The sequence below is a fragment of the Marmota monax genome, unplaced genomic scaffold (assembly GCF_021218885.2).
Source record: "Marmota monax isolate L192 unplaced genomic scaffold, Marmota_monax_Labrador192_F-V1.1 WCK01_AAM20220418_F8-fsc00151, whole genome shotgun sequence".
Lineage (NCBI taxonomy): Eukaryota > Metazoa > Chordata > Mammalia > Rodentia > Sciuridae > Marmota > Marmota monax.
Window position 1 is genome coordinate 2481100 of NW_026694226.1, and position 26863 is coordinate 2507962.

Sequence of the window (26863 nt, forward strand, 5' to 3'; positions counted from 1 at the left end):
CATTCCCCCCTCGGAGGAGGACAGAGAGAATGCAGATGGGAAGGATGCCAGACTCACCCCCAATCCTCAGGTAGGGGGCCTACACCTGGTGATCCTGATGTGACAGGGACAGAGAGGCACTTGCTGTGCTGTTCCAGCCTGGCTGTCAAGCTTGAAGGCTTAAAGGGCAAGGAGCTAGGGGGTGAACATGGAGGAAAGGGGTCCAGGGTCCACACCTATTGAGCTAGACCTGATATGGTGATTTTATGACAAATCATACACAACAACATTCCTTAGAATGCCCACCTTCTGTGCCATTGGAAAGTGGGCTGCTGGACAGCTCCAGCTTACTGCCAGATCTGGTGTGTGTGTGTGTGTGTGTGTGTGTGTGTGTGTGTGTGTCTGGGTATGTGGCTGCAGTCTGCGTCCTCCCACCCCCACTATCTTCCCCCCTCCCCTCCAGCCACCCTGGGATTGGTGACTCTCAGCCCCTCCCCTTGGCTCCCCCAGACCCTCCCAGAGCCTTAATCGGGGAGCTGGGACTGAGTTCCTGCAACCTTCCAGATCCTGCCACCATTTCTCTCTTTGCCTCAGCATCAGCAGCACCGGCAGCACCAGCTTGTGGGGAGTGGGGAGTCTCCACTGATCAACTCCCTGATCTGCCAGTCCCCCCCAGCACCAGGCTCAGAGCTGCCCCACAGGTAGGCACAAGGGGAAGAGTGTTGGATAGTCTGAAGCTGGCACCAAGGGTCAGGGGCCAGAGTCAGGAGGGAATAAAGGAGATGGCATTCTGATAGGTGAGCAGAGTAGTGAGCAGAAAGTGTCCGTAGGGTAGCGAGCTGCTAATATTTGGAGCTTTAACAGACTGATTATTCCACAGCAGAAAGTTTTTGCATAAGTCTTGGGTTATCTAGTCCTGAAAAATAGCCTTCAGGACCTCTTTTTAAACTGATTAAGGAAACAGACTAGTTTACGTTGTATAAATCATCATCTTTGTTGGGAGCTAGAGGCCGGCAGCATTTACCACTGCTCATTGCCAAGGGCACATCCTGGGGTGATGTCTAATGAAGGAGCAGGAAAACTGAGCCCAAAGGATGAAACCCTGGCTCTGAGATGTGTTTTATTCTTTTCTGACTACGAGTAGGATGGGAGAATTGACGGCTGGGAAAGCAGGTTGAGTCGAGCTGCTGGTCACAAATGCCTCTTGTGTTTTCATGGATCTGTATTGTCTTCCCCTCCCTGCCTTGCCCAGGGCCTCTCTTTGCCCTCTAAAGCACCATGAGGAGTGCCCTGCTGTTCGCAGTCATCCTGGCCCTTGGTCTGGCTCGGACCTTTGGGGCTGTCTGTGAAGAGTCACAGGAACAGGTGGTGCCTGGCGGGAGCCACAGCAAGGTAAGGCAGCCATAGCAGAGTCCTGGGAACATCATGGACACCTGGGGTTCTGCCTGTCTGGAGTACGGAAGAAGGGAGGAGGGCAGGGTTGGGAGTTACGTGGGTTCTCTGTCCTAGGGTGTTTTGTCTTTTTTGGGGTTTCTGCCTCTCTGATCCTCTCACGTTCCCATTGTCTCAGGTCTTTAAGTATCTTTGTCTCTGCATGTCTTTGTGCATAAAATGTGCCCAACAAATATGTTGGTTGATTGTCAGGAGGCTTGGTGATTTGATAGTCCTGTGAGAGGTGAGCTAAGGTGGTCTAAGGTTCTGTAGGGTCTGGCTCAGATTCTATTCTTGGCAAGGGCAGATCTTATTTACTCCCTGGATAGTAGGAAATGCAGAATGTCTCTCCCAAATGATCATTCGCATACTATTTCACCTATCAGTTATGTGTATTATCTTATTTTTAAAATGAAAATAAATTGTCTTTTCCTCCACTTATCCACCTCTTATAATCTTGGGTACTTGTAAAATCTCAATCCGTCTCCTGCCCTCCTCTACCTTTGCTGCCTCTAGCTTCTGCTTAAATGGGATAACAAAACAAAAACAAACAGAACAAAATAAAACCCCAAAAGTCAGAATGAGCCCTGATTTCCAAAGTTCCTCTAAGAAAAAAAATAGGAACTGCCAGGGTTACGGTGCAGGGAGAGTGCAGGGAAGAAGTCTTTAGAAGGTTTTGAAATGACAGCAATTACACTGGTACAAATGCTTTTAAGATGATTATGGGTGGAGTTTATTACAAATTCAGTGTGCAAAGTCTAACCGCCTCTCCAGCTCCAATCTGTTTAACATCTCATTACAAGAGCTGGGCGGCAGAGTATTTGAACAATTTGGGGAAAGTGTCTGCTGGGCCAAGAAGAGAGAGAAAAAGAGATTGCAGGGCAGCCTTGCAGGTGGCAGCAGCTGCGCCAGATCCAAAAGCCCTGAACCCATTCAGAATCACCCAGGAGTGCCAGATATGGGCTGGACCCTGTGTTTGGTGCCCCAAAGTTCCAGTCTGGGGTAGTCAGAGTGTCTGGGTTATTAAGAGACAAACCTGCTGCTGGATTTTGGGTAATAAGATGTCCCTTCTGCTCTTCCTGGCAAATGAAAGACAAATGCCCTCTAGCCCTTTCTCCCCACAGGTTGTGAAGATGGGGAAATTGAGGCAGGAAGAGGGTAGAATATATGTGTGCCCTTAGTGTGCCCAGGCAACTAGGTTGGTATGTACTTGGGTAAATGCACTGCTGTGTGTGCATAGCAGCCTAAGGATGCCTGGGCTCTGGAGAGAGGTTCTGCTGAGTTTGAAGGTGAAAGTCTCCAAATACAATCATCGTCTTTGCAACTGCAATTAACTGGGTATATGGCATGTACCCACTACCCTGCTGTGCCCAAGTTGCTAGAAAAAAAATCATAAGAGCCCCTGCTGGGCAGCAGTTCCAGAATCTGGGTTCTGTTTGTGAGGAAGAGGAAGGGATATCATTCCAAGTATGTGGCCTTCCTGAAATTACAGATCCAGGACAGAAAGGAGAGAGGGAGCAAAAACCAGAGGCAAAAAGCCATGGAGAAGGGGAGTATGAGAGAATTCCCTCCCATAAAGAAACAGAGAGGGGAACGTCCATAGACATAGCCCAGAATGGGGGGATCTCATAGCTGGTGTGCCCTGGCTATCTATTGCCACCCCACCTCAGGACTGAGTTTTGTCTGTGACTCATTCATGGAGTATAGACCAGAGGACACCTGCTTTGTCTGATGGTGCTTTCTTGGGAATGGGGGCATTCGTGGCTCTCTCTTAGTAGAACAAACACATCCCTGGGCACACTGGTTCCTGATATGCCAGGGAGAAAAGAACCTATGGCCTTTGTCACTGAGAGATTGCAGGATTGGAATGGGGCCCCAGAGGACAGTCCTCGAGCTTAGGAGTTAGTGTGATCAACTGACCCATTTTGAGCACAGAATGTCCTTCATATCTGGAAGTCCTTAGTCCTAGGCAAACAGGACAGTTGACCAGCCTACAGGGATGCTTCATTAGGGTTTCTCAAACCTCACAGTAGATATGAATCACCTAGGGATCAGTCAGGTTCAAATGCAGATTCTGCTTCAGCAGGTCTGGCAAAAGATGGAGATTCTGCCTTTCTAACAAACTCCCCTCTGTGCTGGTGCTGCTGTTGGTCCATACATTATACTCTGAGTACTTGCTTCTCTTCCAGTGTAAACCAGAGGAAATCCTGAAAGAAAGATGTATTGGAATTCAGCTGTAATGGGTTCAGGCTGCTTTATATGGGAAGAGTGTGTGGACAGGGTATGAGCCTTCTCCTTCAGCCCTCCTTTTCTCTTCCCTAAAGGACTCGGATCTTTACCAGCTGCCCCCATCGTTGCTGCGGAAACTCTTTGACAGCCGCCCTGTCTCCCTGGAAGGATTGCTCAAAGTGCTGAGCAAGGCTAGCGTGGGTAGGAAGCAGCCCTCGGGGGAGAGGGTGTGAGAGGAATGACTCTGAAGATGAAATAGGCCTGGAAGACCCATTTAGGTGGGTTGGGAGGGTGGGAGACAGAGCATAGCTTAGTGAATCTGTAAGGGTTGTGATGCTAATCCCCCTTCATCATTACTTTCTTGGTCTGCTCCCCATTTACGCACATTTTCTTGGTTTCTCAGATCCTAAGGAATCATCACTTCCCCAAAAACGTGAGTAGCCTCTTCATCCTCCAAATACCTATGACATGGACTCTAAGATAATCTTGCTGCTGCTGGGAGGGAGACACAAGGAGGCTCTGCTTCCCTGGTCACTTACTCAGAGCTCCATGGACAGGGGCCTAGGGGCCATTTTGGCCAGCCCCATCTCAGCTGGTGCAGACACTATGTCAGCTACAACTGATGAGCCAGCTTTGTATGACTGGGAAAGACAACTAGGGAGCTAGGAGGACAGTTTTAGGAGTTGTCTCTCCCACTCATACATACTTCCTCAGCAGGTGTGAAGGCCAGGGCCCAGAGGGTGGGGTGGGGTGGTATCCTACTTCACTGGCTGGACATTAGGAACCAAAGGATCTCTTGGGGCCTATGAAGATGCTAAACAGGCACCTGCTGGGACAGAGAGTCCTTGAAATGTGGAGGAGGGAAAGGTGGTCATAAAGGATAGCTGTGAAGGGTCAGTATAAAGAAACAGACTAGAAACCCAACCTCAGAAGTCCTGACACATGTATGGGGAAAGCATCACTCCTTCTGTTGACAATTTTGGCTTTTTTCTGCAGGTGACATGCATGATTTCTTTGTTGGACTTATGGGCAAGAGAAACAGCCAGCCAGGTAGGAGTGTATGGAGGTATAGTAGAAGAATTTGGAGAACTGGTAAGGACATGACAGAAATTAAGTGTCTATTTGTCACCAGAGGAAAAGTAAGATTTTTTGGGGGGGTTGCAATGAGTGGGGGCCTTTTCTAAGATAGTCCTGCTACTGCTAGGAATGAGGCTCTGTTTCCTCCCCACTCTCCCATCTCTCTTCCAACACTCTCCTTTCTAGCTAGGATGTTGGGTCAGGGTAAAGGACACATTCAGAAAAATCCCTCCTGTCCTGCATGAAACCCTGGGTTCAGTCCCTAGTACTGGAGGGAAAAAAGAAAGAAAAAAGAAAAATCTTTTCTAATTATTCTAATTACACTGTTTACTTCATCCAGATAATCCTACTGATGTGAATCCAGAGAACATCCCCAGCTTTGGCACCCTCAAGTATCCCCCCAGTGCAGAATAAAGTAAGGACCGTTGGTGGAGAGTGGAGAGGGGACTGGTGTGATTGTGTGTGTTGGGGGAGGGGTTGCCAGTTGTACATTTCCTTGGATGCTAAAGACATTAATGCTCATTAATTTGCCCTAAAAGAAGCCTAACAGGCAGTTTCTGTTGTTTGGACCCTGTTTTCTTATGATGGAGAGGTCGTCATCTGATTACTATAGATATGGTGTCCAATTCACATTTGAAGCATTTGCCTCCTGGGCAGGCTGAATCTTTTGGTTCAAAGACTCAGGAAATAGGCATAGAGATAGTCAGACACAGGATGATTTAGGAAGAGATGCAAAGGACTCTAAAGTCTAACAGGAGTAGCTGGAAACCACATCTTAGCCTCTATGTGCCATGTAGGGATTAGAACATGGCCTAACTTTGAATCCTGGATCTGCCGTTTTCTAACTGTGACTCCATGGCCAAGTTACCTAATTCTCTGTGCCTCAGTTTACTCATCTGAAAAATGAGGGCAATGGTGGTACCTCCCAGCGTTGTGGTCTTGGGGATGGAGTAAAGAGAGGATGTTTAGAACAGTGCCTGGTGCCTGGTGGCCCAATGCTGTGTTAGCTGTATCATGGCTCTTTGGACCTGGGAGGTGGGAGGATGTCGTAGTGTTTCTCGTGGCTGGCTCTGAACTGCCTGTGAGAGCTGTCTGGGATGGACCTCAGGCCTGAGTTGGCTGGCAGATTCCTCACTTGTCTGTGAGTGTAAGCCCCCAGGGAAACTGTCTAGTCAAATCTCAGAACCTAATGCCTTGACACCATCTCCCCACACCCCAGCAATAGCGCACAACTAATAGCTTTCTTTTCACTAACTTCCATAAAAAGAGGGTGAGAAGAGGAGAGGAGAAAGATGCGTGAGCCCCAGTAATCACAGGGAGCCCCCTGCCTCTCTCCCTGTGCCCCTAGAACCCACACTTGCTGGCCTCAAGGTGGCCAGCCAGAGACCCAAGGGGCTGGCTGGTGATGATACTGCCTGTGCATGACTCCCTGGACCAGAGACTGGGTCTGGCCCCCCATTTACTATTGGGTGAGAGGGCACAAAGAGCTGTAATAACTGTAACTCGCTGATTACATGGTGCTTACCGTATCATTTTGCTCTCATTAGATGGTTATTTCAGTCCTGCCGTCGGCCAGATAATTATATGGGCAGCTATATCTGGATGACATACTCTCCTCCAGCGTTATGCACCGGCCATAAAGATAATTACAGTGCAATTTTGCCATAGTATTTTATACAAATGGCAAAAACAAGTGCATTGTGGAAATCTACTTTTAATGTTTGCTGGTGAATCCAGGCTCTTTCAGAGGGACCAGGCCCATAATTGCAGCCTTCATAATCTCAGCACTGATGAAGCATTCTCAACCTGTTAGGTGCCAGGCAGAATAGGACAGAAGGTCCCTGAAGGCTGGTGTTTAGAGGAGATTAGATGAGATGGATCAACACAGATCATTGTATCATCTTCTTCATTCACCTGAAACTGTTGGAAAAGGAAGTAATCTGTGGGCCATCCTTTCTCTGGGATGTTTCTGGGAAAAGGAAGGACTAAATAAGGCAGGGGGAGCACTAGCACCTGGTACCTTGGATGGGCAGCAGGGAAGGGGCAGGCACCTGATATTAAGAGGTCCAGTCTTTCTGTCTAAAGGTTGCAGTGAAACTGAGGTGTAAAACTTCCCGTCTCTTCTCCTTTACAAATACCCGTTCCCTGTCCCCTGCTTCCCCAGCAGGTGGTCAGTGGGAGTTTCACAGAACATAGATGTGATTTGTCTTTTTGTTTTTTTGTCCTTAGCACTCCACTTTTGGACCCCTGGGCTGCATCATGAAGACACTGTCCCCTATCGTGATGCCAGGTGCACATTCTCCTTTTTCCCTTTTTTTCCCCATCCTTGTAACTTTCTTGTGCTTTGACACCCTCCCCAACTCTTCTACCCCAGCCTGATGTGGAAACTGCAAAGAAACTACACCAGTCCCAATGGTCATTGATTGTAGATTCTGTAGATTGAATATTGTTTCTGTAGCATCCTACATTAAAAATATAATGTCTCTCTCTACTCCCCAATAATAAAGAATTTTTACGTATGAGTGATGTGATGTATTCTTTTCCTTTTCTCCAGCTACATTATAAATACATATATACCTATGTATGATACATATATTTAAATGGAAGTATTTTTATTTTGTACACATATCAATTGCCCTAATAGTGCCTTTGATAGTGCTTTACACAATTACTATTAGATTTATTTAATGGTTAAAAAATAAATATATGAATTTAGAATATAATTTTTAACACTCAGAGGCTTTCACAGACCAGCTTCAGATAAGGAAAAAACCAAATATTCTGATTTTGTGTATATTTCTTTTTTTTTTAATTTATTTTTTAGTTGTAGTTGGACACATCACCTTTATTTCACTTGTTTATTTTTATATGTGGTGCTGAGGATCGAACCCAGGGTCTTGCATGTGCGAGGTAAGCGCTCTACCGCTGAGCCACACCCCCAGCCCTTTGTGTATATTTCTAAGATGAACCTGGGAGACCTTAGTCCCTGAATTGACACTGTTTAATTAGAGAGGGAGGTAGGATCGAGGCTGTGCAAAGCACACTGCTACAGAAGAAGATGTGTCCATAGTACTGCACCATCTTAATATCTGTAAACATGAAGCACAGGTTCTGTGACAGACCATGGAGATGAGATGGTGATCTGTACACAGATTTTATAGACTAGCAGGGTTGTGGAAGAGCAAACAGAGCCAGGCATAGTGATACATGCCTGTAATCCAGTGGTTCAGGAGGCTGAGGCAGGAGGATCTCAAGTTCCAAGCCAGCCTCAGCAAGTTAGCAAGGCCCTAAGCAACTCAGTGAGACCCTGTCTCTTAATAAAATACAAAGTAGGGATGGGGATGTGGCTCAGTGGTTAAGTGCCCCTGAGTTCAATACCCAGTACAAAAAGAAAAAAGAAAAACAAACAGAACTTGATCTGGCTGGAATGGAGGGTGGACAGAGAAGTGACTACCGAGGCCCAGAAAGAGAGGAGCAGAAATCTTTAGCATTAATGGGGAAAACATTTGTTTCATATTCCTCTATAATGTGCCTGTTATTAGCCCCTGCAGCACTGGCCTAGTAGTTCAGAATGTGTAAAGGCACTTAATGTGGAGGGTGTGGGTATCTTTCATTAATCTGATATGCCAGTGCTCACAGCCTACTGATCCCAGGGGGTCTCTGTACCCATGAAACATCCTGGGAAATTCTCAGGCTCCCCAATCTTAACGTGGTTCAGGTGCCTTGGTTGTGCCCCCCAACTGCATTAATATAAAGCTGACATTCAGCTCTCCCAAGGTGGCATCAGGACAAGATCTTGGAGTCAGAGGCCATTTCTGGTAGTTCTTTCAAACTAGTGAATGTTTTGTCTTCCAAGAACCTGACTGGAGTCACCTTAGATTGACAGTTGTTGCGTGATGTGGATGGGGAAAGGAGAGAGAGAACCCTCTTCATAGCAGAGGTCAAAGGATGCCCCCCACTCTAGATCCTAGAGCCTTTCTCCTGTGAGGCACCTCTCACTTTTCAAAGGGGATATTTTCATGGAATATGGAGAATTCCTTTGGGTTATGGAAACTTTGACAGTTGATTCTGCTTAGACTTGGAGTCAGGCATATATGCTGAGGTGAGATAATTGCTTGCCAAGTACGAGTATAAATGCAGAAAGATTGCTCTCTGGTGGGGCTGACAAAAATTGCAATACTGGGGATTGCAGGAAAAATGAAGACAAATTTTAAATCAAGTTTCTCTTTTTAAATTTAGAGAATGTGTGAAGGGATTTTGACCCTCCTTTTGCTGTTAGTTGTGAAGAGGTTGATACTAGAGTAGACCTGTTCAAGAAGACCTTGGCTAAGTTCCTGGTTCTTTCTTCTCCATTTAGCATTCTGTATGAGTGGTGTTGTGACTGTGTGGTGCTTTACTTTAAAAAGAATATTCAACAGGGCATGGTGGTGCAAGCCTGTAATCCCAGTGGCTTAAGAGGATGAGGCAGGAGGATCATGAGTTCAAAGTCAGCCCAGCAACTTAACGAGGCCCTAAGCAATGAGAACTTGTCTCAAAAAAAAAAAAAAAAAAGGCTAGGGAATGTGGCAAAGTGCCTCTGGGTTCAATCCCTGGTACCAATAAATAAATAAATTAAATAAAAATACTTGAGTATAAACAGCATAAACTTTCACCTGCATCCTTCGGGTGGTTGCTAGTTCATGAAGTTTACTGGAGTCAACACTCCAGAGATGGCCTAAGCAGATGGTTAGGAAGATTGAACCATGGCCCTTGCAAGTCATTCACCTAGCATCTCTAGAATTGTACTGGAGGTCTGGAATCTTCTGACCAGTGTGAGTTCTTTCACCTGCCTAGTCATGGGGGCTGGGCTTTCCATTAGAACATCGACTGCATCAGTCTCTAAGTGACCCTTTTACTAGAGGGCAAAATAGAATTCCTCAGCCCCAAACCATAAGATCAGGTTGCATGGCTGTTTTTGTGCCCTCTAGCTAATAAATGCTACATTTTTGGGGTACAGTGCCTCCTTCAATACTATCAACCATCAGTTAGTGAGGTTGTGGAAATGAAGACATATGATCTTCCAAATTCATCAAGAGAACATGCCATCACCAAATGGCCAAACTTGGCTTAGATTAGTTGGCAAGATCCTGTGTTCCCTCCTTCTAATTTATTCATCAGGGAATTTAGAACCCTACCATATGACTGTCCTGAGGGGTTGTGCCTGACTGAGGGTTATCTTTAGGCAGTGGACAGGAGGAAACCAGAAAGAGGATGAAACAGAAGGGTCCTGGAGCCAGGACCTTTCTTCCTTGTTGGGAGACAGAGTGGGGTAACCAAGACCTCCAAAGTCTCGGAGGCGGTTGTGGGGAGGGCAGGCAGGGTAGGTTGTTTTGTTTTGATGGCTACTTTTGGACAGGCACATCTGAGGAGAGTATTTAGAATGCTGAGAAGGCAGAGTGATGGAGTTCTATAAAGACTCTGGAAGTACAGGCTTCAAGGACTGGCCTGGGTTTCCAGGGTGCAATGGATTCTGTGACTTCCTTCATCTAGCTAAGTGGAAGTGTTATAGTTAAAGCTTCGTCCCAGGGTTTCATAAACTGACTTCCAGACCACTCACGTATAATTGAATCAAGCCTTTATTGAAGCACACAGGTGGCAGCTGACCAGAACATAAAGCTGTTCCCCTGACCAGCCCTGAACAATTCCAAGGGCGCTCCTTATAAGCCTGAAAACCGCAAAAGTGATTTTGGGGGGGGTCTAGCCAATGCAAGCAAGCCATGTTACAGAAGCAGGACAGTGCAGTCAAGCGGAGGGAAGCCTAACCAATCAGTTAGCCCAATCACCCCAGTTACAGAAACAGAGCCCCATTACCCTAGTTACAGAAACAATACCCCATTAGGTAGTTTTATGTTCTTAAAGGTTTCTATAGCAAAAGGAAAAGAAGATCTTGCCCCAGTCATGACTCTTCTACTTGGCATGGTTGTTTTACAGGATGAAGTCACAAAACAAAATGGAGTCATATTTGCTCCTATTATCACAGAAGGAGGGACAGTAGTGGGTCATCAGTGGAATGAGGGACACCAGTGGTCCAGCCCTCAAGTGCTCCTTCATTCATTCATTCCTTGAATCATTCACACAGGCTTTGTTAAGCATCTACCAGGGAGTGTGGTTAAGAGCGGAGATGAAGTCAGGAGCTGTCTTCAGAAAGCATTCAATGTTTTGTAAAACTGCAACAGGGGACATTCTGAGAAGCTTTTGGACTACCAGATCCAAAATGAGTTTTGATCGGGCTTTTCACTCCCCAGCCGCTAAGGCGAAGAGTAGGTGATCTTCCAGTCTTGGATCTGCTCTTGGAAAGGCCAGGCCTGGGGTCTTGGCGCGGAGGCAGGCTCCCGGCCCCGCCGTGAGGGGGCGCTACTTCCTCCCGGGCGGCTGGGGGCGCTGCGGCCTTGCGGCGGGGGGCGCTGCCTCCTCCGGGACGGCGGGGGGCGCTGCGGGCCGGGCGGCGGGGGCGGCCCGGGCCGGCGCGGCGAGTGGCGCGGCGGATGGAGAGTCTGGCCGCGGCCGGCGGCGCCGCCTCCTCGTCGGGCCGGGTACGGCGGGCCGGGGCCTTTGTGTGAGCCGGTGGCGGCGATGGTGCTCGGGCCCCGCGGAGCCGGGTAAGCGCGGCCGGGCTAGGGCTGCCCCTGGCCGAGCCCGACCCCGGCCCTGCCTTTCTGTCGCTCTCCTTGGGCTCCTCTTGCCCGCTCTCCTGGCCGGCCCCATCCTTCCGCCGCGCGCCTCCGCGCCGGCCCGGCAGCCGTTCTGTGGCCCCTTTCGGCTCCGCGCCCACCCCGCCTCCCACTCAGGGTCGCCGGGGTGGACCCCGCGCTGTTTGTGGGGGGACGCTGGCGCTCGGGTCCTTCAGGTGGAGTGCCCCTGTCCAGTCCAATGCCCTGCCCGCGCGGATTCTATCGTCCGTGGGGGAGACCGCGGTGCCACCGTTTGTTGGGGCGTCCTCCCCTGAAGTTCCGAATCTCCCACTCTGGTCTCGGCTCAGGCTGCCCAGTGCCCTGACCTGTCCACCGTGGATGAGTGGCCGCCAAGGCCTGAGAGATGCGTGGCTGGTACCCAACAATACTCAGAAGCTTGCTGGGCCCGGAAAAAGTTGGGAGTTATTGGTGGAATCTGTGAAATGGAGAAAGGGGTTTTACTGCGCAGGGCGAGTCTTGAGACTGAACAAGCATGCAACTTAGGTGTGCAGGAGCTGAAAAGGGAAAAAGTGATATTGAACTAGCCTGCAGGAGTCTTACCTACGTAATTAGATGCCTCTCTTAAAGGCATTGAGTAAATCTGTTAGTATAGTGTCAACATAAGCATAAACCTGGTAAATGTTGGTAAAAAGAAATGAAACGTATGGAAGTAATATTTACCACAGTTGTGTTCTAATTCGCTTTCCTCTTTGGTTTAGTATTTAAACTTCATCCACAGAATAAGTACAGAGAATGTGGTAGACCAGCATCTGTAATAACTCTGGGTTATAGGGCTAGAGAGTAGGCATGTAGTGTAGGTAGTGAAAGATGGGAATTCATGAGTGTGAGACATATATAGAGTCTGAAAGAACACGGAAATGACAGAAGAGAACACCCTTATCTCTTCCTCAGCAGCTAATGGAGCTTTGATAATTATATTTAAGTATATGCATGGCATTTAGCATCAAGAGGAAATAGAATTACTGAGATAGCACAGTGTATTTAAGAGGAAATTAATGTGAGAAAACTTTGAGCTAGTTGCTGTGGTAATGAAATATAAGATTATGTTCAAAGGAATGCCTTCTGTCTAGCTGTAAGGCACTAACTTGAGGCCTACAACCTCTCTGACTTTTAAGATGGAGTGAATCAGCTTTTTTTCTGATTTAGGTTTTATTATCATGATTCTGTGTTTGGGTGTTTATGCAGGGGGACAGGTCATTGTCTTACCATTTTGCTGTCCTTGCCCCCAGAAGAATAGAACAGCTGTCCATGTCCATTTATCCTCTTCCTTGGGACTTAGGTGCATTCAATATGGTGGTATTTTGGGGCTGGGGTGGTGGCTCAATGGTACCGCGCTTGCCTAGCCTGTGTGAGGTACTGGGTTCAGTTCTCAGCACCACATATAAATAAATAAAATAAAGGTCCATTGACAACTAAAAAATATTTTTAAAAAATATGATGGGATTTTCTCCTGCAGAGCCCCCTCTCATGCAGGGATGTGTTTGGCCATCCATCTTTTTTTCTTCCTGTCTACAGATTAACTGTGCTGATAAGGAGGCAACTTCCTAGGAGCTGCTAAGATGGGCATGAGGATCAAACTGCAAAGCACCAACCACCCTAATAACCTGCTGAAGGAACTCAACAAGTGTCGGCTCTCAGAGACCATGTGCGATGTCACCATTGTGGTAGGGAGCCGCTCCTTCCCGGCCCACAAGGCCGTACTGGCCTGTGCAGCTGGCTACTTCCAGAACCTCTTCCTGAATACTGGACTTGATGCTGCCAGGACCTATGTGGTCGACTTCATTACTCCTGCCAACTTTGAGAAGATTCTGAGCTTTGTCTATACATCAGAGCTCTTCACAGACCTGATTAACGTTGGTGTTATCTATGAGGTGGCTGAGCGTCTGGGCATGGAAGACCTCCTCCAGGCCTGTCATTCCACCTTTCCTGACCTCGAGAGCACTGCTGTGACAAAGCCTCTGACTAGTACCAGTGACAACCAGTCCACCACCCTGAGTTGTCCCTCAGCAGATCCTGCCCATTCCCTTGGAGAACTCCGGGGTGGTGGGGAGCACTTAGGTCCTGATAGAAACTATGTGTTGTCCAGTGATGTGGGAGGAAGCTATAAAGAGGAAGAAAGAAATGTTGCTAGTGATGCTAATCATGGCTTGCCTCTGCCGCAACCATCATTGCCACCAAAGACAGAAGACCATGATGTCTGTACTCCTTTCACATCTGTTTCTAGTATCGTGACCCAGCCAGTCCTAGGCACTGTTAGCACAGGTATCCAGACTAACACGAGCTCTTGCCAGCCATACAAAGTTCAAAGCAATGGAGATTTCAGTAAAAACAGCTTCTTCACCCCTGACAATGCAATAGACATTACCACTGGGACCAACTCCTGTATGAGCAATAGTGAACACTCCAAAGATCCAGGCTTTGGGCAGATGGATGAGCTCCAGCTAGAGGACCTGGGAGATGATGACTTGCAGTTTGAAGACACTGCTGAGGAGATTGGGACAGCTGAGGAGGTGATCGAACTGAGTGATGACAGTGAGGATGAACTTTTTGGAGAGAATGACAACCGAGAGAATAAAGCTATGCCCTGCCAGGTGTGCAAGAAAGTTCTAGAGCCCAACATTCAGCTGATCCGGCAACATGCTCGGGACCATGTGGACCTGCTGACAGGTAACTGCAAGGTCTGTGAGACCCACTTCCAGGACCGAAACTCTCGGGTGACCCACGTCCTGTCCCACATTGGTATTTTCCTCTTCTCTTGTGACATGTGTGAAACAAAGTTCTTCACCCAGTGGCAGCTAACTCTTCACCGACGGGATGGAATATTTGAGAACAACATCATTGTTCATCCCAATGAGCCCCTGCCTGGGAAGCTGGGTCTCTTTTCAGGGACAGCCTCACCAGATTTGAAATGTGCTGCCTGTGGGAAAGTATTGGCCAAAGATTTCCATGTGGTCCGAGGACATATCCTCGACCATCTGAACTTGAAGGGACAGGTCTGCAGTGTCTGTGACCAGCGCCACCTCAATCTTTGCAGCCTCATGTGGCACACACTCTCCCATTTGGGCATTTCGGTCTTCTCCTGCTCTGTCTGTGCCAGCAGCTTTGTGGACTGGCACCTCCTAGAGAAGCACATGGCTGTGCACCAAAGCCTAGAAGATGCCCTTTTCCGCTGCCATTTATGCAGCCAGAGCTTCAGGTCTGAGGCTGCCTATCGCTACCATGTCAGCCAGCACAAGTGCAACAGCAGTCTTGACATAAGGCCTGGCTTGGGGCTACAGCACTCAGCCCTCCAGAAACGGAAGCTGCCAGCAGAGGAGTTCCTGAGTGAGGATCTGGCTCTGCAGGGCCAACCTGGGAATAGTAAGTACAGCTGCAAGGTCTGTGGCAAAAGGTTTGCCCATACAAGTGAGTTCAACTACCACCGTCGGATCCACACAGGCGAGAAGCCATACCAGTGTAAGGTGTGCCACAAGTTCTTCCGAGGCCGTTCGACCATCAAATGCCACCTCAAGACACACTCGGGGGCACTCATGTACCGCTGCACTGTGTGTGGCCACTACAGTTCTACCCTTAACCTCATGAGCAAACATGTTGGTGTGCACAAAGGCAGCCTGCCACCTGACTTCACCATCGAGCAAACCTTCATGTACATTATCCATTCCAAAGAGGCCGAAAAGACCCCAGATAGCTGACTGGTCCCAGTAGAGCCAGTGGGGAGCTTCCAGGTGGCAGCCAGGGTAGTGATTTTCTAATGGCTGTTGGTCCCTCCTCAGTGGGTGCTACAGTTTTGCCTTGCTAGGAATTCTATTCTGTGTTGTGTTTAAAGGAGAAAAAAAAAGAAATAGCACATAAGCTGTGACTGTTTTTGAGAAGCAATGGCCCTATTGCATTTACCTCCATACCTGTTCTTGCCCACACAGGGCTGTTTTTGATTCTTTTGAGGCTGGTTTTGGGATCTAGTCAAGCACTTATGGCAGCTAGATCCCTTTCCCCAGCCTGTCTAGTTTTAGTTTACTGTTAGGTTTCATGCTGCTAAGAATCCAACCAACAGCCTCACTGGAGAGGATGTGGAGAGAGGTTTTCACTGTGGTTATTATAGCCAGACCTCCAACTGGGATGACCAGCTATGAGAAAGATTTGGGGAATGTGGTCATTTGGAAGGGACTGGTTAGCAGGGGGGCTGCTCACCTCAGGTTCCAGGGCTAGCCCTTAGCAGGGGAAAGTTGTCAGAGATGGAGGTACCTGCCTGCTCCATAGCTCTAATCTGCTGACTGGACAGTGAAAATCTTTTGACAACTAGATCCAAAATGGGGACAAAGCTTTCTATTTATGTTGGAAAGCTTTGGGATGACTCTTTGCCAGCAGAAGGGGTGTCCTGTAGTGCTGTTAGCAGTGGCAACCTGGATGGACAGGAGAGGAGGCTTCTCTTTTCTCCTCATTTCCAAAGAAGCACAACATGGAATGATGGCCGAGATGTCAGGCCTTCCCTGTGGAGCAGAGAGTAAGGGAATATAATCATCTGTTATTCTGGTAGCCTCTAGTGACCTTGAGTTTCCTGGTGGAGAGGAGAGGGAGGTCTGACAGCAGCAACCTTGCCTTAATTTACATCGGTTTCCCACCCAGAAGGGTTTGGCCTATAGGATAGATGGGAAGACCCAGGAGGTGTGCAGTGGTGGTATATTGTGATCCCTTCAGGATTAAAGGGACCTGAGTAACTGGTGGTATGTAGCAGGGTGTGCATTCTGACTGTCCCAGTCGGGTAACCTGTTGTTTACTTCTGTTCTAACAGTGCTGGAGCTTTGGCAGCTCACCTTTGACCTGCTGGAATTGATCTTGATCTGTTTTTGCATCACCTTCAGGGGGCGCTGTTGGGTGGAGCTGGTTCAGGCCCTCCTGGGTGACCCAGTCCATGTAGCTGTTTGGCTTCATTTTTAGTTGGTCTTTGAAGGGGTCTTGCCCAAAGAAGGCTGGAGGGAGAGGGCCCTCAGTCTTGCATACTCAACGAGGTGGCACCTCAGTAGCTCATACTACCTCACCCTGTTTAGGCGAGCTCTGGGAGTTCCTGGCCTCGCCTGACACTGCCCCTGGTGGGACTTAGCAACACCCGGGTTGTTTCACAAGCAAGCTAATTAACTCACAAAGCCTTTTTGGATGTTAATATTTATTTATTTTTTGTTTTTGTATGCATATTACCCAGCATCTCTTTTGGATAAGAGAGTTCAGGAAAATGAGTTTCTCCCCAGCAAGTAGCCATATTCCAGGGAATAGTCCTGGTCAGAGATTTGGGGAATAGGAGTATAATCAGGGAGAATGTGTCCAAGCCTTTTAAACAAGTCAGTTTTCTTGTCTCCACATGTCTGTAGCAGAATAAATACACAGAGCCCTTTAGGTAAGTTGTAGAAAGTTTGGGCCAGTTAAATTTCCAGACTTTTCATTCCCCTTCCATCCTGAGATGGTGTAGATTGGGGATTGAGTTGAGAGGATCAAGTCACAGGAAGGACCTTTTTACAGTTTCTTATCCTTTCTAAACATAGAGACCCTCCTGTCTTTGTTTGTATTAAGAAACATGGCCAAACCAAAGCTCTGTCTCTAATAGGCCTGCTGCCTCTCTCCCTGGCTTGGAATTGAGGAAGCCTCAGAATGGAGCACAGGAATCTCCAGTCCTTCACTAGATGACAGGAGACTTTTATGTGCCACTTCAAGGCACACTGTCCAGTTAAAGGCTCACCTTTAAACCCAACTTGGGACATTTTACCATCTAAACCCAACTTGGGACATTCTCAGGAGAGAAGTTCTGAGACTTCATTCCTGACTGTCTTCTCACTTTCTTATGCTGACCATTAGGAATTTGAGAAGGGGACACGTAATAGGCCACAGTCAATCATCTGCCAAGCTTTTCAAGCATGATGGTTACTCCCAGACTGTTGGTGAGGACTGAGTTTTGAGGGGTCAGTTTGAGAGAAATAGTACTTACAGGTCAGATAGCTAAAAGTAGATAAACATGCTGGAGAAATCCTTTAAAAAAAAAAAAAACAGGCATGGTGGATGCTGGGTGGTCTGTATACTTAACCTGAAACTGTGAAGTTTTCCTTTTTTGCCAATGAACCAAAAAACAGATTCTTGAAACTTTGCCCTTGAAACACTAAACAAAAAAACTGTACCCTCTGATGCCCCTAAGGCTAAATGGTTGATCAGGGAGGCCTAGTTGGTCCCAGTCAGATATGTAGCAACAGGATCAGTAGATCATGAGTCTCATTGACCAAACCCTACCCTGCTGGGTGTCCCCTGTATTCACATTGAACTCCCCTTCTGTGTGAAGTCACACTGAAGTCCCCTTCTGTGCTTCCTCTGCCTCTAGCTCACCCTTTTCTGAGTTTTACTTGAAACACTATATTGTGACAAAGGGCACTGTAAGATACCTACCCAGTGAAAGGGATTCATTTTATTTTGCCTTTTTTATTTTTCAACCTAATGCTTATTTGATTGTGTTGCCCCCTCTCTCCAGGAACCCAGTTTAGCACTGTCCCTTCTGTAATGCTCTGAAATTCTATTTGACCCTTGAATGTTCTCTCTTTACCTGTTTTCCCTTTTTCTTGATCTGTACTCAGGACCAGCTACATAATTTGCAAAGCCCTCTGGTTCACAAATTGTTAGGAATTTCAAGATGGCAGTTGTACAGCATTAAACCAAATCTGAGGCCATTGCTGATTTGTTTCCTCCAGGGAAACAGCAATCCTTGTATGGCATGCTGGGATGAACTGTGGAGTCTGCTTGTGGCCAGAACAGGGGATCTGTACCCTGGCATCCAGTGACTTGATGGCTCATTGATGCCACAGCATCCACTGGGAGCTCTGCTGAACAGTATTTGGTCCTCAATTTTAAGACTCCAGGGAGTCCCTTTAGTTCACGGCTAGTTGGAAAAAAAGGAGGTAAGGTGGGTGTTGGGCCCAAACAACCCCTAAAAACTAAGAAATGGGTAAAAATTCTTTTTCACTTATTTTCTCCTCTATTAGCACCCCTTTATCTCCAGGACAAATCTTTGGCTTCAATGCCTTTTTTCCCAGTCAGGCTTTTGCTACTGATTATTCCTGCCCCCCTCTTTCTGGCCTCCTGCTGTGCTCTTTTTCCCCAGACCACTCAACTTTGAAAGTGAAATTAAATCCCTTTGTAGACAGACACTGAATTTTTTGGCATGGGAGTGGACTGTGTGGAGCAGTCTGTGCCCATCTGGGAGTCCCCACATGTCCTTTTCCCTAAATCCTGTACCAAATGAGACAGGAAGCAGGGTGCATAGCATTAGTTTCAGTGTGATTATGCATCATAAACTTAACATCTGAATTAAAATGAAATATTTGATTTTGATGTTTCTTTAACACCCCCCCCTGTCCAACCCTTCCAATTCCCTCCATCTCTAATAGCTAAAGTCTCTTAAGAAACGGAAAAAAGTTGTTGACATCTAACTCCTTCCATTAAATTAATAAGTACTGACCTCCTAATATTTAAGTGTTTACTATCTATTGCTGTAAAGTTTTGTATATTTTGTAAACTTTTTTTCCCAAATAGTAGATGTTTAAAATCGTTGTACATCTGATTCTTTTATATTCCATTGTTCAGCACAAAGTGTGGTTTTTATTTAGAATAATAAAAAGAAGAAATTTAAAATGAGAGTTTGCTTCCTGTGTACTACAAACATGCTCATACCTTGAGTTCAGAACATCTGAGCTCATCACTCTTTCAGTAACACATGTTGGCTCAGTACACACCAGAATTCTTTCAGGTAGCACATTTTCCTTTCCTGTAGTTGGAATTCCCCAGGATTAGCTTGTTGACCAGTTTTGAGTGGGAACTTAAGTCAAAAACTCAACCTCTTCAGGGGGACGTCCCTGAGGGCCTCTTCTGTCAAACTGAGAGAGAGCAGTGAGACTATGGATGTCTAGTTGGACTAACCTTACTAAGTAAGTGATTCAGTTGTAAATTGTCTTACCATGGCCACTTATTTCTTGGTGAAGCAGTATGTCTTTGAGTGGAGAGAGGCAGATGGAAAGTGGGAGGGGGAAGGAAGATTTGAATAGGGAGGAGGGAAAGGTTTGGCATAATTTGTTGAGGTTGATGCAAATAAGTTAACACAGAAGAAACAGACCCCTAGCAGGTAGGGAGTGATGTGGTACTGTTGGTCCCAGAGCACATGGCCCAGGCTCAACTGTCATTGTTGCTCAGTAAATGTTTGCTGAGCACAACAGTCTTGTCACAGTCAGCATAGTCAGTTCCTAGCCTTCCCTTCAATGGGTGAAAAGATTCTAAGGAAGTATTCCTACTGCCAGGGTGATAACAAGTTTGGGGGAAGTGGCCTCTGTGGTGACTTGGGATGTGACACGTGTAAAATTGGATTTCCTTCAGAAAGGTCCTGGAGCCCAAGACAAAGCAGTTAGTGATAAGGTCATCAGATCTTGGCTTGCTTTCTAAGTGGGAATAAGGGAAGAAAGTCTTTATATTGCCATTTCTGCATTGTTAGGTTAAGCCCTTATCGCATCCCCAAGAACAACCCAGAAACCTTGTTCAGAAAGTCTTCTCTCTATGTGTAGCTTAAGATCCTCTCCAGTTTGGGCCAAGTGATCAGGGAATGGCAGATACAGGTTTCCCTCTGTGCACCTGACAGACCTGGGCTGCATCCGCCATTGCAGCACATGTTTAATGCATCTGCTGAATATGAGTTGAGATTTCCAAAAGTAGAGTATTTGGCCTCCAGGTAATGGGTAGTTAATCCAAGTTAAACATTCCTGGCACAGTGAGCTCTGGAGCAGAACAGAGGAAACAGAAGATCAGCAATTGTATCCATAGCTCCCTAGCTCTCCACGCAGGATTGAGAGGCCAAAGATGTGACTCGTGATTGAAAGGCGGAAACCAGAGCCTGTTCTTAGACTTTTACGTCAGTGTTCTTGAAGTTCCTGGGCCTAGTTTCCCAAACTGATAGTGAGCCTTTTCCAGAAGACCTACTTGTTAACAAGAGGACTTCTTTCCCCATCTATACAACAAGTGTTAATAAGTGTAAATTGTCAGGCAGGAAAATTATGAAAAGACTTGGCCAGGGAGAACTGACTTTGTGCTAGAGCTCTACTCTGTCACAGAACTGGGAAATTTCCACTTTGGCCTTTCCCATCCCTGTAGGGGGGCAAAGGCTGAGGGATGGAGCAACTGTCAGCACCTGCTGCTAACTGTCACCATGTTTGCTTCAGAATGAATGTCTCTGGATATTTTCCTATTAATTGGAGAGAAAGCCAGAGATGGGGATGGTGGTGGGATTTTTGGTAGCTCTGTGTCTCCATGAAAGATAGATTGTCCAAAATCAAAAGCTACAAGGAGCATTGACTCTGGAACAGTGCCTCTGCTTTCGGGGAGGAGGAGCAGGATGGACAAGGGGGAGGGGAGGGTATCAGTAAGGAAATGGAACTCCGTTTCCTGGATGGTGGAGGGTGGAGAGACTATCCTGCTGACCCAGCTGCAGGGTGCCTGTCTCAGACCCAGGCCCCACCCCTGTAGACCCCATCCCCCTCCACTTATCATTGCACTGACATGCACAGATAGGGAATGTCCTGCTGAGGCCTCCTGATTCCTTGACCTCTGGCCTCATGTCCCCACAACCTGCATAGTGAGCTGGAAGATCAACAAGCACACAAACAAAAGGAAAGTTTTGTGAAGTTCCTGTGGAGCTCATTCTTTCTAGCTAGGATGATTTATGAAATGCATGTGTCTAGTTTCCTATGCAGGGCATCCCCTTAGCCTCAGCTTCCTTCCCAAGCCCAGCTGGAAGTGCAGAGTTCTCAGAGATCCAGACCATGGCTATCTCTATTATTTATTTCACTTTTTTTTTTTTTTTTCTGCATTGCTCCCTTAGACACAAGGGCCAAAACAAATAATACAACACCAAGGAAGGACCTGTTCTCTATTCCTCCCCATCCCTTCTCCCTCTCCCATATTTCAGATATACCATGAGTATTCTGATGCTCTCCCTCCCCCCTCCCTCCAAATGTCTCACCTCCCTCTTCAGCCTTCTACTCGACTCCTGGAAGAGCCTGGAATCTACCTCAGCTGCCTATGGGATTGCCAAACAGAGATGAGAAATTTGGAAGCAGAGGGCGGCTGGAAGTTCAGGCTTAGGTGGGACTGGGGGAGGCAGCTGCAGTGGGCAGGCTGCCCTCCTTGGTGATGATGATGGAGTGCTGAGTGGAAGAGGAAGAAGAGGAAGCCCGTGCACCTGCCCTGGCCTGGTCCTTTGGAAGGTAGTGGACAACAGCACTCAGCAGCCGGTCCCGGAAGCTTGGACTGAAAAAGTTGTAGAGGATGGGGTTGGCAACACAGTGCAACATGGAGAAGCAGTCAATGATGTCATAGAAGAAATAGAGCAGGTGGGCCAGGTAGCAGTGGACGGATATGTGGCTCCCATGCAGAGTGAGCAGCAGCAGAGTCACATGGTAGGGCAGCCAGCAGATGACAAAAACAGCTATGTAGGCACACACCAGGAGGCAGTGCTGCCGGCCCTGGGGCTGTCCCTGGCTCCGAAGTCGGCAGGCTGTCAGCACGTTGAAGACTGCAATGAGAGGGAAGGGCAGCAGGAAGCCCAGGACAGTGGTAGACAGGGCCACCACCAGGGCCCATGTGCTATATGTTTCAAAAGGTGCCACAAAGAGGCACATGGGCTCTGACCCCTCCACCAATTGAATGTGGACCACCTCGGGCAGTGGGATGATGGCTGAGAGGACCCAGACGCCTGCACATATAGCCCGCCGCACTCGGTGCTGGCGATGCTGCCAGGAGGAAGAGGCATTGGTGAAGGTGATGTAGCGGTCAACACTGAGGCACACCAGGAAGAAGATGCTGCTGTACATGTTAGCAAGGTAGAAGTAATGAGTGAAGCGGCAGGAGAAGTCTCCCCAGAGCCAGGTGTAGTCCAGCATGACCTCCAGCATCCAAACAGGCAGGGACAGGATGATGCCCAAGTCCGCGATGGCCATGTTGAGGATATAGAGGTTCAGCAGCCCAGCCCGGCCTGAGCGACGCCAGTTGACACATACCACCAGGAGGTTCTCCACCAGCCCAACCACAAAGATGGCCAGGTAGAGGACAAAGAGGACCACTCTCTTGGTGTCCTCACTGAGCTCCAGGTGGCACTCGGACAAAGTGTGATTGAAGAAGTAGAGCAATTCCTCCCAATTGTGGAACTCTTCACTGTCAGGCGCTGCGGTGGGCCCTTCAGAGGGGCCTGGCCCCGAGCTGGGTCTGACTGACATGAGGACCTGCAAGCACCTGTTGGGAAGAAGAGAGGGTGGGAAGAGAAAGGAAATCTTGAAAGCAGCCTTGTGCCTCCCAGGTAGAAGGCATAGGGGCTGGGGGCCCTTGGGGAAAGATTCTGGGACAGAAGGAATAAGAAAGGGGTATTTAGCATTCAAACCTTGAGTTGCCAGCTTTGGCCCAAGAGCACAGACATTTTGCTAAGGGATTTCAGGGATAGTAGAGACCAGGATGGTTTGCCCAACAAGGTTTCTTCCCAGCCCCAGCCAGTCCCATCCCACCTCCAGCCCTAGAGCGTCTCCAACCTCCACTTCTCTCCACTTTGTCATGCGTCTTCACTAAGGGTTCCACACTGTCTAGCCATTCAGGCATTAGGTGTGAGAGGACACGCATGTGTGCACACACAACACCCCTCCCCTCTGATTTACCCCTGGGAAATCTGTCTTCAAGCCCTGGCTTTCCATCTTCCCTGGGAGGGGACAACACTCACCTGGATTTCCCGTGTATGTACCTCTAGTCCTGGAGGTCTTGCAGGTCTGGGCTGTTAGGGAGTTGCAAGGAGACTGAAGGGACCCTGGCTGTGGGGCTGCTGGCTTCAGGGACGCCCTTTGCTACTGGCTTCAGGGCTGCCCTTCATCCGGGAAATAGCTGTCACTGGCTAAAGCTCTGTGGGAGAGGGCTGGGGTTTTTCCTGCATTCCCCCAATCCAGTTAGAGGGGACGTCCCAGCAAAAAGCAAGTAGGGAGGTCAGGATGCAAGCATTAAAATCCAGCTGCTTCACTTACTAGCTCTATGAATTGACTTCTATAAGCTTCAGTTCTTCTCTGCAAAATGGAAACAACAGTACCTACTAAGAGGGATGATGTGAGAATTAAATGAGCCACCAAAATAAAGGGCTCAGGGCAGGGCACACAAAAAAAGATTATTTTCCTCTCTGAGCTGGCTTAGAGTCCCACTTTTCCCATCTGTCTTGATTTCTACTAGAGCAGAACTGTGGGGTGGGGGTGGGGGCTAAAACAAATCTGAAAATCAGTCAGGCTTTTAATGGCTCTGGTGTCCCTACGAGTTCACCCCCCCCCCAGTCTCCCTGTACCCACCCCAACTCCACCCACAAGGGTTTCCAGTTCCCTGTCTTCATTCTGTGATCTGAAGTGAGAATCTGGGGAGAGAAAAGTCTGAACGTGGAGTGGAGACTCAAGGATGGGGAGGGAGGAGAAGGGCATAGTCTTCTCCAAGACTCCACACTTCACCATGGGAAGGAAAGGGAAGGGCACAGTGTGTGACTGGGGCAAGGTGGGCAAAGGGGTATGAGGGAGGGACCAGACTTCTCTTCTCCTTCCCTGAAAGCTATAGAGTAAGGGGCTTGTGTTGGTGAGATCCTGTGTCAGCAGACCTGCCTTCCTCTCAGAGCACTCTCACCTTAGCCATTTCCAGAGACCCAGGATGTACTTCTATGGGGCGGGAAATGGGCTTCTCCATCCTCTGTAGGGCCAAGAGAGTTGCCTATCTCATTGTGTATGTGGTAGAGCCACCTGAACCTGGGCCCTTGTTTTGTAGGATGTAGGGTCAAGGGTATGTTGGCTGGAAGGGATTAAAGAGATAAAGGTAAAATTCTCATAAAATTAGTCATTTTAAAATGTACAATTCAGTGGCATTTGGTACATTCACATTGTGCAACTTCCATTTCAATTTAGGTCCTCAACATTTCCATCACCCCAAATTAAAAACCCTGTACCCACTAAGCAGTCACCCACTATTCCTTGTTCTCCTCCTTCATGGTCTTGGTTCCACGGAGACACTGGTCTGGCAGCAAGACCAACTTTGTGGCCAGCAGGGACTTCTCTGTGGACAGAAGAGGGTTTTCCCATGTACTGGTTACCACCTCAGAAGGGATGGTCCATAGGGTCATGGTCATATCCTACATGGGTAGCCAGCAGTTCTTCTTTGCCTTATTACTTGTGGTAAGCTCATTAGCCTGCAGGATCGGTTTGTCATTTTGGCCACCTATGGCACGGGAGATGACCCTCATAGAGCCAAAGGGAAACTTCATGCTTGGCATCTTGGTCTCCAGGTTGTGGTAAATAATTGGTACTGTTCCAGAGGCTCAGGCCAGCTAGCTGTGATCCTCAGGCTTTTCCAGGTAGCACATGATGGTCCCCTCAGGTTTGGGGCCCCTGGCAGGAACATTGGCAGTGTTGAGCTGGGCCTTTTTGATGCAGGACATGAATTAACCCATGTGGATGCCCTTGGTTGTGATGAATAGCATCTTCTGTTTCTTAAACTGGTAGTCCTTCACAATGTCCTTGATGTATCTATGCAGCTTGGAGAAATCCCGGGCACAAGAGCAATGCCCTTGTGGTGCTTCCTATATACACAGAACTTGGTGACATCCTTCCTTTCCATAGATCCCAAGGCTGGTACAGAGGGGGCATTCTCAAGCATGGCCAAGAAAACATGCAGACCCCAGCCTGCTCTCCACCTCTATGGATTTATCTAGTGTGGATATATACTACACATGGACTCATACAGCAGGTGACATTTTGTATCTGGTGTTTTTCACTTAGCATAATATTTTCAAGGTTCATTCTCAATATAACCTGTGTCTGCCTCATTCCCTTCTGTGCTGAGCTATATTCTACTATATATACATACAATATTTTATCTACTCAAGGAGGGGATTTTGTTAAGTTTGCTACTTGATTTTTTATTGTTTGTATATATGTGTATATCTTTAATATTAACATTTACACTATAAGCAACTTGTAGGTGCACAGTTCAGTGGCATCAAGTGCTTTCACATTGCTATGCCATTATCACCCCATCCTTTTCCATGGAGGGGATCGTTTTTTGCTTTGAGATTTTCTTGAGTCCTCTCTATTTATTAGACCACTTCTGGATCAAGAAATTTGTCATAGCTATGGTTTACTTTAATTTTTCAGACATTTCCACATATTATCTTTCTCTCTCCTTTTTTAATATTTATTTTTTAGTTTTTAGTTGGACACAATACCTTTGTTTTATTTATTTATTTTTATGTGGTGCTGAGGATTGAACCCAGGGCCTCACACTTGCTAGGCGAGTGCTCTACCGTTGAGCCACAACCTCAGCCCTCTTCTTAATTTCTATCCCATTGGTAGCCTTTTTTCAATAAGGAAGCTTCTGAAAATTTTCACTTCCATCTTCATGTCTTTGAGCCATGCAGACGGAGCTTCTGCTAGACTAAAATCCCTCCAGGGAAGCCCTTGTTCTCCAAGTGGACTGTGCCTATGGCCATTTCCATTCCTTTCAAGATTGCATTTTAGTGGCTCTTGTCACTTAGGTTTTCAAATCTTCCTGGCATATGAAGATGCACCTCTGCAGCCTCACCTCCACCTGCTCCCAGTCTTTTCCTATGCCCAACAAGAGGAAGTCATGGTGGTTCCTTTGAGCAGAGGCTAAGAGGGAAAGCTGTTCCCTCAGGAAGAAATAAGTGAGAGCTCTACAGTTTTCATGTGAAGGTATTTTTTGGGGGGAGGGGGGCAGCTGAAAAGAGAGAGGCTGGGAGGAAGGGAAAAAGGGAGGGGCAGGAGACTAGGCTCTTTGCCAACCTGGGCAGGAGGGGGCACAAGGCTTTGCTCTAAGCAGTAGGAGCAGCAGTCCTGAAACAATTCCTGGAAATTACTCTTTCCCCCTCCCCTAAGCTCACTTTTTTTTTTTTTCCAAAAAATGTAGACAAGACATTGGGATCAACAATGAAAAAGGAAGGAAGGTAGGGGAAGAGGTATTGACAGACACAGATAAAGGCAGGCAGCTTCCTGGGGCTGGGCAGGGCAAAGGGCTTGTGCTTGGGCCCTGGAGAAAGGGAGAGGCAGGCTGTCCCAGGAGATCCATGTTTCCTGGCCTGTATGGCAGGGGCAAGTAGAGAGTGGGAAGATCAAGTCTGAGGAGTTTGGTGACAATTGGCACTCCTGTCCCCTTCCAGAAAGTCACTGAGTGAAGAAGTCAAATTAGGCTGAAAGTTACTCTGTTTGGCCAGCAGCCCTGGAAAAGGGACTCCCCAGGTTTCCCAAAGAAGGATGTTCCCTGCCCTGGGCTTTCTCTGTTTAGTCAAGAGACACGGTAGAGACTGTAAGGAAAGAACAGAGTGAAGG

The 26863-nt window shown here is 47.6% G+C and overlaps 3 protein-coding genes across 3 annotated transcripts; 2 read left to right on the forward strand and 1 right to left on the reverse strand.

The window, feature by feature from the left end:
* The first annotated feature begins 568 nt into the window (after positions 1-568).
* Positions 569-7238, forward strand: Tac3 (tachykinin precursor 3). Its single transcript, XM_058586154.1, has 7 exons — positions 569-680; positions 1232-1371; positions 3735-3840; positions 4043-4072; positions 4636-4689; positions 5057-5131; positions 6946-7238. The coding sequence occupies exons 2-6, from the start codon at positions 1258-1260 to the stop codon at positions 5128-5130; spliced, it is 378 nt and encodes a 125-aa protein (XP_058442137.1). The 5' UTR covers positions 569-680; positions 1232-1257; the 3' UTR covers position 5131; positions 6946-7238.
* Positions 7239-11243: 4005 nt separating this feature from the next.
* Zbtb39 (zinc finger and BTB domain containing 39) lies at positions 11244-17500 on the forward strand. The gene is made up of 2 exons (XM_046466709.2): positions 11244-11354; positions 12963-17500. Exon 2 carries the CDS (start codon positions 13007-13009, stop codon positions 15137-15139), a length of 2133 nt encoding a protein of 710 aa, XP_046322665.1. The 5' UTR covers positions 11244-11354; positions 12963-13006; the 3' UTR covers positions 15140-17500.
* Positions 17501-21070: 3570 nt separating this feature from the next.
* Gpr182 (G protein-coupled receptor 182) lies at positions 21071-23388 on the reverse strand. Its single transcript, XM_046466677.2, is given in 3 exon segments — positions 21071-21614; positions 21617-22748; positions 23224-23388. Coding segments are annotated over 2 exon segments (1206 nt in total). The 5' UTR covers positions 22733-22748; positions 23224-23388; the 3' UTR covers positions 21071-21524.
* Positions 23389-26863: the final 3475 nt, after the last annotated feature.